This window comes from Phocoena phocoena, chromosome 20 (genome assembly GCF_963924675.1).
Source record: "Phocoena phocoena chromosome 20, mPhoPho1.1, whole genome shotgun sequence".
In the NCBI taxonomy this organism is placed as follows: Eukaryota; Metazoa; Chordata; class Mammalia; order Artiodactyla; family Phocoenidae; genus Phocoena; species Phocoena phocoena.
Genome location: NC_089238.1, coordinates 15,340,077 through 15,355,270, shown reverse-complemented (window position 1 = coordinate 15,355,270; position 15,194 = coordinate 15,340,077). Strand labels below are relative to the sequence as shown.

Sequence of the window (15,194 nt, the reverse complement as noted above, 5' to 3'; positions counted from 1 at the left end):
TGAATTCTAAGAAGTGTAAAAAATAGGAGGGGATCAGGCTAAGCCAAAGGATATAAGGAACATAATATGTGTAATTGTGACTCACTGATTGCATATTTAACATGCTTGGCAGGCTTTTCCTCAGGGCCTCTGAACTTACTTAACTACTGCTTAGAATGCTCTTCCTCCAGATCACTCTTTCTTCCTTCATGTCTTGAATCTTGCCTTCTCAGAGGCCTCTCCATCTGAAATTGAAACTCTATCCCTTCCCTAATTTTACCCCATATCACTTAAAACGTGTTAACAACCCATCTCCTTCATTTGTTTACTATTTGTCTCTGTCCACTAGAATATAAACTTGATGGGTGCAGAAAATTTTGTCTGTTTTATTCAGTAGTATTTATCCCTGGAGCTTAGAACTGTGCCAGGCACATAGTAGGAAAGAAGAAGGTATTTGTGGAATGAATAATGAGAAATGTTTTGAGCATCAGGTTCTCAAAGTTTTTTGGTCTTAGGAACTCTTAACATTTTTTTTTTCTTTTTCTTACATAACAGCTTTATTAAGATATAATTCAGCTAACCAGATCTACCCTTTTAGGATATACAGTTCAGTAGTTTTTCATATATTCACAAAGTCATGCAGTCATCACCATTATCACATTTTCATCACCACAGAAGGAAACCCAGTACCCAATAGCAATAAAATTTACAGTCCTAAAACTTGAGGACCCGCAAAGAGCTTTGGTTTACTATGTGGACTTTTGTGATGTTTACTTTATTTAACAAAAAATTGAAACTTTTAGAAACATTTATTAATTAAAAAAAGCCCCATCACATATAAACTTACATTGTTTCTTAATAAAAATAACAATTTTCCAAAATAAAAAAATTTAGTGAGAAGAGTGGCATTGTTTTGCATGTTTGTAAATATCTTTATTGTCTGGCTTAATAGGAGATAGCAGAATCTGCTATTGTAACCTGTTGTTTTGGTTGAAGTATATTAAAAAATGGTGGCTTCACACAGATGTAGTTAGAAAAGGGAGAAGTATTTTAGTAGCCTTTTCAGATAATTGTAAATATTCTTTGGTACTATACCAACACTTGACAAGTGATCATTTTTTTTAAGATTAGCCATAATGTGAAATTTGAAACACATTTTTTTTGTTCTCTTACATAAAATCCATTGGTTTGTCTTAAACTTTGAATGGATCTCTTACGCATGCATGATTTTGTAATACGCATTTGTCTGTTGAATTATGGAGATCTTTAAAATGTTGATGTATCTCACTATACAATATCAAAACATCACAGTTTGTTAACATCACCAGTCTCATTAGAAAAGTTTTTTAAGTATTGGGAAGCTATCAGTCTCATGGTGGAGGATTTGTGGTTTTCCAAAATTCTAATTTTTGTTTGAAAACTTGAATTCTATCATTGGCAACATATACTGTCAATTTTCCTTGAGATGATGTCTTACTTTGTTCTGTCTGAAGGAAGTTCCTGGCAAACAATACCCAAGGCTTAATAACCATAGTTTGTAAGGCATTTATTAATTTATTTAAAGCAAATTAGTGGTGCTCCAAAAAATAAAGTAAAAAATGGTGCTTCATGAGAAAAGTGGCTAGGTTTAGCTCACAACTTAGATGATTTGCCCAAGTGCTTTTCCTTGCTTGGTTTCCTATATTTAGCACAGACTCCCTTGGACTTTCTTCAGAATAGTTCAAAGCCCTCTCAATACTTGTTTCCACATGGTCAAATGCATTGGGAAGTCTCCTTCCATTTTTCCCCTTAGAGATATTACTTCTAGAATTTTTGTCTTCCTGCTTCAGTCTAGACTGGCTGTACTCTGACTTGATAGTCAGCTTTTACCTTATAGCTTTTCATCACCATTATCATAGAAATTTTCTTCACTTTTTCCCCTATTCATCCCCTCTTTTTTGGATTCTATATCTGTTGCCTTCTCTGTCTACTAATTTTGGTGGAACACATCTTCTAGTACCATCCTGGGAGAAAAGGTGCATTTTTGGGCGTTTGCATATCTGAAAAATGGATTTATTTGACTGTCTTATTAGATTGATAGGCTAAGCTTAAAATTTTTCTCTCAGAATTTTCTCTCTAGCTTCCTGTCTTTCTGTTGGGAAATTTTATTCTGATTCCTTTTTCTTTGAATGATACATGTTCTTTTTTCTGAGAGCATTTATGGCCTCTTTTCTGTTTTGAAATGTCACAGTGATGTGTCTAGGTATGCATCTTTATTATTCATTGTGTGGGGTACCAAGTGGGCCTTTTAAGAATTCTAGAGAGGACTTCCCTGGAGGTCCAGTGGTTGAGACTCCGCACTTCCACTGCAGGGCACAGAGGTTCGATATTTGGTTGGGGAACTAAGATCCTACATTCTGCGTGGTGTGGCCAAAAAAAAAAGGAAAGAAAGAAAAAAAGAGGGGAAAAAAGTCTCTAGAGGGAATTCCCTGGCATTCCAGTGGTTAGGACTCAGCGCTTTCACTACTGGGGGCCCGGTTGGATGCCTGGTTTTAGGGAACTAAGATCCTGCAAGCTGAGGTGTTCCCCCCCAAAAAACAAACAAAACTTCTACTAGGAAATGACACTTGTCACCTGTGCTCATATTAACAGTATGACCCCTCTGTGCTTAGGAGACTCTGTTATTGGTGAATGGTAATACAGTCTGCTTTACCACCTTCCCCCTCACCACCCCCTCAACCCCAGTCTTAATTTGTAAGGGAACTTTTTCTTTCTGCTTCTTGCTTACAGAATCCTGTTATTGTTTCACTGATAAAATATCTTCTCATAACTGTGATTGGCTTTTAGGGTTTTGTTGTTTGCTGTGCCTTACCTTTATTTCCTTAGACTTTCTTTTTTCTCTCAATGTTGATCTGTCATGTTAGTGGGGTTCCTCTAATGTGTGTGGAACACTGGCTGCACGGTCATACTTAAGAATGATTCACTAAAACGTAAGCTCTTTCATGCCTGGGTGCTTCTAGTCATCTGGTAGGCTTTAGTGGGTGAAAAATAGAATGCCTCATGGACTCAGGGTCTCCTTCTGCAGAAGTGTTATACTGCCTTACTCTCATGAACTCAGGTGTGGCCAGGTACTTCGTTTCAGCAAAAAAAAAAAGAGTACAAGTAACAAGTATCATCTTAGATGGTGGGCATCCTGTTTAAGTTTTTCACTGGCCTTTCAGTTTGTCCAGAAAAGGGTCCTTTCATATCCTGCTCACAGGTTGCCAACAATTTTGGGCATCAGCTGCATATTGGAACTGGAGGTTTCACCATATTACATATAGATCCCATTGATTTCAGTATAGCACCTGTCATCTCATTTGTTGAGTGTCCCTGAGACTAGAGCTACTCTGATTAAATTTCTGCAAAGAATAACTTCCATTTCTTACAGAGGAGTGTCCTCCTGACTGACAGTAGAGGTCCAGCTGTAACTCACACAACCTTTTTTTTTTTTAACCCAGCAACAATCCTTCATTCCTTGTTTTGACATACTTGATTTCCCTTCATTTCCTGAATCTTTCTGATATTTTGTGGCACAAATTTGCTTGCTTGACATTGGCATCCTCTTCTGGAATACCTTTATGTTATTCGAACTTCCTCAGCTCTTCTGTGTGTTGAAAATCTTCCATGTACTTTATGTTATCAAAATTTTTGTTAATACCTGTGTGTATTGATGTCTCCTATCATATTCTTTTTTCTTGTGAGTTTGTACCATTTTCCCTTTTCTTGTCATTTTAATGGAGTTTTAGAAGGAAGCAGTTGATTTTTCCTTTTTCCATTTCTTAGGAATCCCAGGTAGACTTTCTTAATTTTATGTGGTCACCTCTTTATCCTGTTTGTTAATTCCTCATTTTTTGTTACATTCAATTTGCTGGATTATGAAATAAGAAAGATTATTTTTCAAGAATAATCTAAGCTTTATGTACATATGAATGTTAATTTTCAACCAGGGGTCCTCTATATAGGTTTCCTTCTCAAAATTTAGTTGGAGACATTGGTCATGAGGCTTCTTTCATACTGTTGAAGTGGGCTACCCGAGTTCATCCCCAAAAGCACAATCTGAAATTTTATTACTAGTAATGGGAAAATTCATAAATAATGATGATAACATAAAGCTAACATTTATTGAGTGCTTACCATGTGCCAGCCACAGTTCTAAGCACATTGACTCCTTTAAATGATGATTCTTTGTACTCCATTTTAGAAGAAGCCTGAGAAGATGATGAGCAGATAGAGAGGCAACAAGACTTGGGAGGCAAGTTGCATCCAGCTCCAGTAAAGTACAGACTGAGGAAAAAAGCAGTGAATATAAGAAAATTGGAAAAATACTTCCTCTGATCTCAAACCTTATATCTTTTAAGGCAACACCTTTTTCAACTTAAGCTAGAAAGAGTTTGAAACACAATTTAGACTTAGTTGTGTAGGAAAGAATCATCAATTAGTTTGGAAATCCTGCCACAGCTTACTCCTTGTGGTAATAACCCCCTTTAGGTGTAAATCAGTGTGGAAATGCCTTCATTTAAAAAATTTTGAACCCCATATGATATCAGAGCATTCATACTGGAGAGAAAACCTATGAATTTACTGAATGTGGTAAAACTTTCACTCACATGTTACACCTCATAAATGTAGAAGTCAGGCTGGAGAGAAACCCTGTGCTTCTAAGGAATATTGAAAAACCTTTAGCTAGATAACAAATTGAGTAGAAGAAAATTCATACTGGAGAGAAACCAGTGAATGTAACAAAACTTCATTTGAGTATTAGAAAATTTAGAGTTGAAGAGAAAGCTTTGAAGGTACTAAGTATGATAAAGTTTTCTCTTGAACCTTATCTCTTACTCTGCATTTGAAAGGTCATACACAGAGAAGCCCTACAAATGTAAGAAATGTGGAAATACCTTCAGCTAAAAGTAAATTCTCATTCATCAAAAAATTCATACTGGAGAGAAATCTTGTGAATGTGGGAAAGCTTCCATTCAGATGTCACACCTCAGTCAGCAGAGAATTTGTAGTGGGGAAAACCCCTTTGCCTGTAAAGTATGTGGGAAAGTCTTCAGCCACAAATCAACTCTCACTGAGCATGAGCATTTTCATAATAGAGAGAAACCTTTTGAATGTAATGAATGTGGAAAAGCATTCAGCCAAAAGCAGTATGTTATTAAACATCAAAATACCCATACTGGAGAGAAGCTTTTTGAATGTAATGAATGTGGAAAATCCTTCAGCCAGAAGGAAAACCTTCTTACCCATCAGAAAATTCACACTGGAGAGAAACCTTTTGAGTGTAAGGATTGTGGGAAAGCTTTCATTCAGAAGTCGAACCTCATCAGACACCAGAGAACTCACACAGGAGAGAAGCCCTTTGTATGTAAGGAGTGTGGGAAAACTTTCAGTGGCAAATCAAACCTTACTGAGCATGAGAAGATTCATATTGGAGAGAAACCCTTTAAGTGTAGTGAATGTGGAACAGCTTTTGGTCAGAAGAAGTACCTCATAAAACATCAAAATATTCACACTGGAGAGAAACCCTATGAATGTAATGAATGTGGAAAAGCCTTCTCTCAGCGAACGTCACTTATTGTACATGTGAGAATTCATTCAGGTGATAAGCCTTATGAATGCAATGTATGTGGAAAAGCCTTCTCTCAAAGTTCATCTCTTACGGTGCATGTGAGAAGCCATACAGGTGAGAAACCCTATGGTTGTAATGAGTGTGGGAAAGCTTTCTCTCAATTCTCAACCCTTGCTCTACATTTGAGAATACACACAGGTAAGAAGCCTTATCAATGTAGTGAATGTGGGAAAGCTTTCAGCCAGAAATCACACCATATTAGACACCAGAAAATTCATACTCATTAAAAACCTGTGGATACATGAAAGGTGTTCATCAGGAATTTACGTCTCATATCAGAAATAATCATTCTGAAGGAAAGCATCACAAATGAGAGAAACAAAAGCTAAAAACTTAAAGGATACCAGAGAATTCATCCTGAAGAGAAAGACATTTGTATGATAATATCCAGCAAAAAAAAAAAAAAAAAAAAAACATACAGCACAGGTAATGCTGAAACTTTAGATGCATTTCCACTAAAATTGGGAATGGAAAACATGTTTAACATTGCCGTCTGCATGGATCTGGAGATCTTCACCAATGTAAAAAAAAAAAAAGGTTGCAAGTATTAGGAAGAGACCTTTATGGTATTGATTTAGCAGAACAGAAGAGATTCTGGAAACACCTATGCATTTATTAGAATTTATAATATAGAAATGGCATCAGGAGATGAGAATATAATGGGACTATTTAAAAAATGATTTGGAGGTAATTTGTTCTCCAAGGGACAAAAAAAAATACGAACTATACACAAAGGTAAGATCCAAGGGGGTTAGGTTAAAAATAGTAATATGAAAAATTTATATACTGAAAGGGTTATGACCTTGGGAGTTGGGAAACATTCCTTATAGCAAATTGAAAAACACCTAGCAATTCTACTCTGAGTTTGTATGCTCAGGAAATGTGTACCAGGCTATTTACTGTGGCATGATATGTTGTAGTCATAAATTGGAAACAACTTAAATGCCCATCAGCAACAAAATGGAAAGTACTTATGATGGAATACTGTATATCTGTAAAATGTAATAAGTGAGATCTATATGTATTACAGAGAAAGATCTCAAAAATCACGTTGAGGGGGAAAGATAAAGTTGCAGAATGACATATATTACGATGACAGTTTTGTAAATTTGAATAAAACTTCCCTCAAAATTTCAGTGCTATATATTGGTAATGGATACATATATGTATGTATGTTTTTTAAATGTTTTTGAAATGGTTTGGAAGGATACAGACCAAACTCTTGATAGTGGTTGCCTGTGAAGAGTGGAGAAGGGAAGGGAATGCGTGTGGGAGAGGGGGGGGATTGGATTGGTTAGAGGGGACTTCAGTTTTATATATAAACGTCCATTTCTCTTTAAAAAAAAAATACTGCAAGAAAATATATTGAAATACTGGTTAATTCTGGATTGTGGTATATGGATATCTTGTCTTATTTTTTGTACTTTTCTGTATTTTTAAATTTTCTCAAAATTAACAAGAATGGGGGTGAGGATGGGAACACTGTACCTATAGAAATCATGTTCTAATGGATTCATTCGCAGTCAGCTAAACTTTTTATAGAAAATATTTCTAAAATTTTATCGATGAGTGGATGGACTTGCTCTCTATGTAGTATGAAATTATCTATTTTATTAAAATTAAAAATGACAGCATAATCCAAATCTGTTTTAATTTATTTTTACATGATATAGTGTACACTATATGGTCTACACGTTTCTAACACTTTTGTGACATCATTTGAACTTAGGAATTTTTAAGAACATTTAGTTTAAATAAGGATACACACACAGACTTCATATAATTTGTGTTTTTCAGATAAACTGACTTTGGAATGACCATTTTGCTGTCCTGTAAATTTCCATGGGAACAGCATATGCATTGAAAGTAAAGGTTTTGATTTTTTTTTTTTTTTTTGCAGTATGCGGGCCTCTCACTGTTGTGGCCTCTCCCGTTGCGGAGCACAGGCTCTGGACGTGCAGGCTCAGCGGCCATGGCTCACGGGCCCAGCCGCTCCGCGGCATGTGGGATTTTCCCAGACCGGGGCACGAACCCGTGTCCCCTGCATCAGCAGGCAGACTCTCAACCACTGCGCCACCAGGGAAGCCCCAGAATCGTCATTTTAGTATGTCAGTAGGCAGATGACCTGAACTTCCTAATAAGTACATTTGTCTTACTCTATCCTAATAGATACAAGTGACCAGATTATTGGAAACCTGAATCATTATTAGTCAAGATTTATAAGATAAATTGTGGTTACTCCCACATTGCCCACGTTGCCAGGATACATATTAATAGCTACCTTATATCATACCCAAACCATGTGAGGGACCATTAAACATCTTTATCCTGGCCCCAAGCCCAACAAAATCTCAAGTATCCTAATTTTCAGTGATAACCTTTCATCAACTGTTTCAGGTATTCCTTAGTTATATCTGTCATTTAAGCAATACTGTCTCTGCTTTCCTTGCTTACATACTGCATATATGTATTTCACGTTTAAGGTGTTCTGTGTTTAAAAGAGCCAACACAAGTTATTTTATGAAAAACCTGACTTTGTAATTTTACTATTTACCACTGGTGCATAACAAACACCATACTGTCATACAAGGCAGTAATAACAACATAACCTGGCATTTATTTAGCTCTACTTTTTTTTTTTCCCCAGTGTTTTCATCTAAATTTTTAAACTTCAGTGTACATTAGAATCATCTAGAGGGTTTATTGCTGGGTCCCATTTCAAGAGTTCTTGATTCAGTAAGTCTGGCATGATGGGGGCTGAGAATTTGAATTTCTAACAGGTTCCCAGGTGCTGCTGTGCCAGGGGCCACACTTTGAGAACTGATGGTCTTCACAGCAGCTCCACTGGGTAGTAGAGTCTTATTTCTCCATGTTATATCTAGAAAAAATGAGAGGTAAGTGACAAGCTTAGTGTTTTATATCTATTTAGTGGTGAGCTAAGACTATAAAGCAAGTTAATGGCTTTTTGTGACAACAGTGTAATAGATGGGAGAGATGGCGCTTGCAAACTTTGGCGAATAATTTGCCTACTTATTGGATGTTGGATGCCATTTAGTAGATACATAATGAATATCAAAACAATATGCTGCTGCCCTCTTAAGATCTTACTAGTGCTCTTGTGTGTGCTCGGGAGGCAGGGGAAGTGTACGATGTGGCTGAAGATACAGCCATGTAGCATATAATGTAAGGGTCATAGGCCATTGCGTCAAAGACTTGATTTATTAAGCACCATGAGAATCTGCCAAAGGAGACTTGAGTGTGGCAGTATGACTGACATTTTGACAAGATCATTTGATGTTTTGTGAAGAGTGGGTTGAAATGGGAGCAAGAGTAGAGAGGCAGAGTGGCCATTTCAGAGGCTGATTAATCAATCACTGAAGCAAGGTAACAGAGGTTAGGATAGAGATGTTGCATTGGAGATGGAAATGGGTAGTTGTGAGATTTACTTGGAGGTGAGCTGACAGGACTTATGAGGTACATGATAACAGGAAGACATCAAGTACAATGCCAACTTTTAACTTCTACAGATAGCTGATTAAGATATTAGGGGCCATGGAGAAGCAGTCTGGGAGGAAATAGAATCAGGAATTGGTTTGAGAGGGACTTCCCTGGTGGTCCAGTGGTTAAGACTTCCAATGCAGCCGGGAAGCTAAGATCCCACATGCTTCGCGGCCAAGAAACCAAACATAAAACAACCAATATTGTAACAAAAATTCAATAAAGACTTTAAAAATGGTCCATATCAAAAAAAAAAAAGTTTCCTTTAAGAAAAAAAAAATTGGTTTGAGGTGTGTTCGTTAGATTTCAAAAGCTTGTTTGACACTAAGTGGGAATCAGAGAATTTGGAATCATAAGCCTTCAGATAGTATTAAAGACAGGTGTTAGGATAAGATTCCTGAGGTAAAGTACAGTCTTTAGAGGAAATAAGAAGGCCTAGGTTTGAGCCTTGGTACTCTCCAATGTTTAGAAGTCACGCAGAGGAAAGAAAAGTAGCTGATCTCCTATGCTAATGAGGCAGGAGCCTATTTAGAGTATGGTGTCTTAGAAGCCAAGGAAACTAAGTATATGAAGATAGAAATGGTCATTCTGTTGATTTTACTACAAAATTAAATGATGAGCCAGTGTCCTTTAAATTTGGCAGTATGTAGGCCACTGTAAACCTGTTCAAAAGCCTTTTTGGTGGACTGCGGAGGTCATAAACCACATTGCTTTAGCATAGGGTAAATTGATAAGAACTTGGCTCTGCTCTCAGGTTTGAAAACTGTTCCTGCCACTATTTCTGAGGCTTTCTGCAAGTTTTGCAACATTTGTGCCTCAGTTGCCTTATCTCCAGTACATCATCTTCTCATAGAGTTGTAAGGATTAAGAAATAATTAACATTTAAAAAAAAAATCTTAGAACAGTACTCAGCACCTTAAGTGCTCAATAAATGTTTATCTTTCTTAGAGTTAAAGGGTGAAGGTAAAGATAGGAAGGGTGGCAGCACGAGTAGACTACCCTTTAAGTGTTTCACTAGAAGCCCAGAGGTAAGTTAGTTTGAGGCAGATGTGAGATAAAGGAAGGGAGTTTTGATTCTTTGGTTTTGGTATTAAAGCTGGGTAGAGTATATTTGTAAACTGTAAGTTAACACTTCAGGACAAAAGTATTTGGGAGGCCGGGAGAAGATGAGCTGTTGCAGAGATGACCCAGTTAGTGGTTGACAGGAACTGGGTTACTTTCCCTGAACAGGAGGGAAGAGAATGTAAGTGTCAGTGCAAGCAGATCTGAGAATTTGATGGTGGGGAATTTGATGGTGGGTGTTTGGTTAATTGTATTTTCTCAGTGAAAGATGAAATTGGTTAGAACGAAAGCGGAGGAAGGAATGTGCAAGGTTTGAGGAGATAAAGGAGGTCTCTCATACTGAAGTGTTGAAGCATGCTCATAGGTCCCCAATAAAATATATCTTAATTAAGTCTCGAACTTTTCAGTAAAAATTCCTTTTTCCTCAACAGTCACCCCTCATTTCACACATTCCTAAGATGTGTCCAATTTGAACTGCGTGCCCTGGGGCAGGGAAGGAGGGTATTGTGGAATTGACCCAGAACATACTAATGATGGCTTTTCTCTAATGATTATTTTTCTACCCTAAGATGAATATCAGACTTGAGAGACATTTATTCACATACGAATATCACACAGGAAATTTTGAGAGTATGTTATTGAATGAAAGTTCTATATAATGAGATTGTCATCCTACAGAACTGAAAATGCAGACGGTTAGAGGAGTGAACTTTAGGGCACATCTGCATTAGCTGTGCTGATTAGCATATGCAGCCGGGGAATTCCTAGCAATGCTACGTCAGGAATCTTGTAGAAAATAGGTTGATATGTAAAACAGAAAATACCGGAGACCAGACTAAAATATACCAACGGTTGAATATACAAAAGGATGTTTAATATAAATGTTTTTATTAAGTAATAGTGACTATAAAACCATGATAATGTCTGTTTTGTGGCCTTAACAAAACTAAAGTTTTGAGACGCAAACTTTTGTGAATGAGTTACTGGGTTAAAGCATTGTAAGATCCTTTTATTTCAGGAAGATGGCAGATGTACTGATTTAAGTGTATGTGCTGAAATAACCAGGGTAGCCACTAAGAAAGGGAAGGAGGGGTGGCAGGGAGAGAAAACTTCTAAAGTAGAAGAACATAATGGAGTGAGAAAAAAACCAACCCAAAGAAAGGCAGGAAAATGAGGAGGAAGCAACAACAAAAATGGGAGATAAGTAGAAACCATATAATGAATAGTAGAAATAAATCTAAGTACATCATTAATCAAGGAAATGTAAATAGGCTCAACTTTTCAGTTAAAAGTAAAGATCATGGGACTTCCCTGGTGGCACAGTGGTTAAGAATTCACCTGCCAATGCAGGGGACACGGTTCGAGCCCTGATCCGGGAAGATCCCACATGCCGTGGAGCAACTAAGCACATGAGCCACAACTACTGAGCCTGCACTCTAGAGCCCCTGAGCCACAACTACTGAGCCTGCGCCCTAGAGTCCGCGAGCCACAACTACTGAAACCCACGCACCTAGAGCCCGTGCTCCACAACAAGAGAAGCCACCACAATGAGGAGTCCGTGCACCGCAACGAAGAGTAGCCCCCACTCGCAGCAACTAGAGAGAGCCCGTGCAGAGCAAAGAAGACCCAATGCAGCCAAAAAATAAATAAATATATACATATATTTAAAAAAAAAAAAAAAAATAAAGATCATGAAATAGGATTCTTTTTTAAAAGCAGCTATAAGCCATTTTACAAAGTGTATCTCTAAAAAGATAAGGACAGAAAGGTGAAAAATACAGAAAAAGATATGCCAGGCAAATGGTATCTAAGAGGAAGCTGTTGTATTTAAATAACAAAGTAGTCTTGAAGGAAAACATTACTAGAGATAAAGTCACTAGAGAACAGTAAACATTTCAATTCACTAAGGAAGATATAATTCTAATCATGTATGTTGCTAAATAATATAGCCTGAGAATATTAAACAAATTAAAAGAACTACAGAGAGAAATTGACAAATTAACCAGGTATTTTAAAACTATCAGGAGCAAAGCCAACGCAAGAGAAACTCGTGATCGTTTCCATCATTTTTAAATCCCTTATTATTGAATGCCTAAAATGATGGGAGATGGAGTTCTTTGAAAGAGATGGGAGCTGGCCCAAATTGTGGCATGGCCTAGACCTGGCTTTTCCTACTCAGGGCACTATTTCCTCACCCATCAATCATATATAACCATTCAGGCCTGGCCTTCTCAGAGGGCTATGTGTAAGTTGCACATTTTATTACCCTCAGGTCGCGTTCTCCACTGCCCTCGTGTTTTTACAGTGCAATAGAAATACATAATTTTCTGCAGTGTGATAGGGAAGCCAACAAAACAAGATGTAAAATAAGTAACCATTTCTATACAAATATACTTTCTGTACACGTTCAGAATAAAATATGAAGAAGGATGGTTAGCAAATGTTAGAGTGGTAATCCTGAATAGCTGGGATTATGGATGATTTTGAGTTTTTTCCTTTTATTTTTTTCTATCTTTTAAAAAATGTGTCTTTATTTTTTCTGTCATTTATTGTGTACCAAAAGTGAACAACAAAAGTCCATTTATGGCATTCCTTGTAGAATTCCTGTTTGGCCAATTTGGAGTCCTGCTGGAATAAGTTTGGTAGTATTTTAAGCTTTCAAATCTGATTGCATAAATGAAAGTGACATATACGTTCCCTTTTTAAACTTGTTTATAATGCACATGATATGTGCTCTTTCGTTACTATTCTCTACCATTGTGAAAGTATATGACAGAAGAGGCGGACAAGCCAATTGGGTAAGTTTTCCATGCAGATAATGATAATGGAACTAGAGAGAGAGAAAATTCAAAAACTGCTGTTGAAGTTTTCAGTCACTGAGGAATGTTTGTTTCTTAGGGCTGCCATAGCAAAGTACCACAAAGCTTAAAACAAGCCACCAGATATTTTGATAAGCCACCAAGTTTGTGGTATTTTGTTTTTCTCTCACAATTATGGAGGCTAGAAGTCCAAAACCCACAGGTGTGATCAGGGCCATGCTCCCTCTGAAGGTTCTAGGGAAGACTCCTTCCTTGCCTCTTACAACTTTTGTAGACCCAGGCATTCCTTGGCTTGTAGTTGCATCACTCCAATCTCTTCACATGATCCTATTCCCCTTGTCTCCTCTGTATGTCCAAAACTTCTCTTTATGACAAATTATTGGATTTAGGGCCCACCTTAATCCAGTGTGATCTCATCTTAGCTTGATTACATCTGCAAAGACCCTGTTTCCGAATAAAGTCACATTCACAGGTATTGGGGGTAGGACTTAAACATATCTTCTTGGGAAGCATAATATAACCCACAACCTGGAAATCAGTAAACCTAGTTGAAACAGCAGTTTCTGTGAAAATAAGCACAGATACATAAGTCCTTAAAACTACCAGCATGAGTTAGAGCAAGTCTAGCTGAAATGCAACAGTTTATTTAAAAAACAACAAAAAAAGCTTAGATCTATAAGTTTTTCTCAAAACTATATTCCCAGAATGAGTTTTGAACAGGTTACAGTAGTTTGAAGTATAGGAAGTGTAAGGCCAACTGGCCCGAGGCAGGGGAACACAATCAGATTCACAGGTTGCATCAGACCGAAATTCTCCGGACCACCCAGTTCCAGAAACTGCCCTGGAGACATTCCGGACCACCCAGTTCCAGGAACTGACCTGGGGGACTTTGAACCCAGCCCAGCCTTCCCGCCTTTCGAGGGGCGGGACTAACGGTCCCCCAGGATACCCGAAAAGACCACCAAATAAGGAATACCCTGCGCCCTCCCAGATTTACCACACCCCTTTCCCTTCTTCCCCTATAAAATCTTGCCCAACCCTCGCCCGGGTGCGACTTCTCTGGCCCCTTTCTCTCGGACCAGTGAGCCTAGCCCAGGAGCGCTCCCTAATAAAGCTCACTTGAAGCTTCCCTCTGTTTCGCGGTGCCGTTTGTTAAGATCCGACCTTACATTTGGTGCCGAAACCCGGGAGGGGTACAAAGCCTCACGGGTTACCGCGCGGGCCGCTCCTCCGCTCCCCCAGGAGACAACCAGGGAACCTCTACTCATCCACCCGATCCGGCAGAAAACGGGGTAAGTCCCCCTCCCTTGTTCCCTCCGACCCTCAGAGTCCCTGCCCATCGGACTCCCTGTCCTTAATCGCGGCCGCGTCAGGGATTCCTCCCTCCTTTCCATCCTCTCTCCGGGCCTCGGGCAACTGTGGAGACGTCCCAGTTGCCCGACCGCTCTCCGACCCGCCGGGCCTCGGGTGATTGTGGAGACTTCCCAATCGCCTGACCGCCCTCCGACCTGCCGTGAATTGGAGACTGAGACCAGGGACGCCTCTCTCCCTCTCAATTCACTCAGGAACAGACTGGGGGTCATGGGAACCTCACAATCGAAACCAGATCCTAAGACGCCCCTGGAGTGTCTCCTAGCCAATTTTACAGCCCATGGTTTCTCCCAAGATCTCCGTCGCCGACGGCTTATTTTCTATTCCACTGTGGCCTGGCCACAATATCCTCTAGACAATCAATCCTGAAGGGACTTTCGATTTTAACATCCTCCGTGATCTAGATAATTACTGCTGCAGGACGGGCAAATGGTCTGAGGTCCCCTATGTCCAGGTTTTTTGGTATTTGCGCTCCCGCCCCTCCCTTTGTGTCAATTGTTCTACCTCTCAAATCCTCCTTGCCAAACAAACATCTCCTCCATCCAAAACCTCAATCCCCTTGGATTCCTCCCCACTAACCAACCCTCCCGAATCTCTTACCACTCCCCCCTTCAGAACTCCTCTCCAACCTCCACGGGAAAGAATTCAAACTGCTGCCCGAAACCATGCAGATCAGGTTCAACTTACCGACAACTTCAAGCCTGTCGGAGCGACTGCCGTACCTGGCACCGATCCAGGCTGGACTTATCAGGATGGCCAAGATGGCCGTCGTAAACGCGACCTCATGATCCAATGTCTCCTGGCTGGCATGCAGG

At 39.0% G+C, this 15,194-nt stretch overlaps 2 protein-coding genes across 2 annotated transcripts in view; one reads left to right on the top strand and one right to left on the bottom strand.

Annotated features, from left to right (window-relative positions):
* Nucleotides 1-15,194, bottom strand: part of ZNF567 (zinc finger protein 567) — a 159,305-nt gene that overhangs the window by 48,003 nt on the left and 96,108 nt on the right. The window lies entirely within an intron of this gene.
* ZNF146 (zinc finger protein 146) lies at nucleotides 4,835-5,856 on the top strand. The gene has a single exon (XM_065899455.1). The coding sequence runs from the start codon at nucleotides 4,978-4,980 to the stop codon at nucleotides 5,854-5,856; it is 879 nt and encodes a 292-aa protein (XP_065755527.1). The 5' UTR covers nucleotides 4,835-4,977.

Bases quoted from the DNA above. Each gene is read 5' to 3' on its own strand.
- ZNF146 (XM_065899455.1), top strand. From the start codon at position 4,978: ATGTCACACCTCAGTCAGCAGAGAATTTGTAGTGGGGAAAACCCCTTT.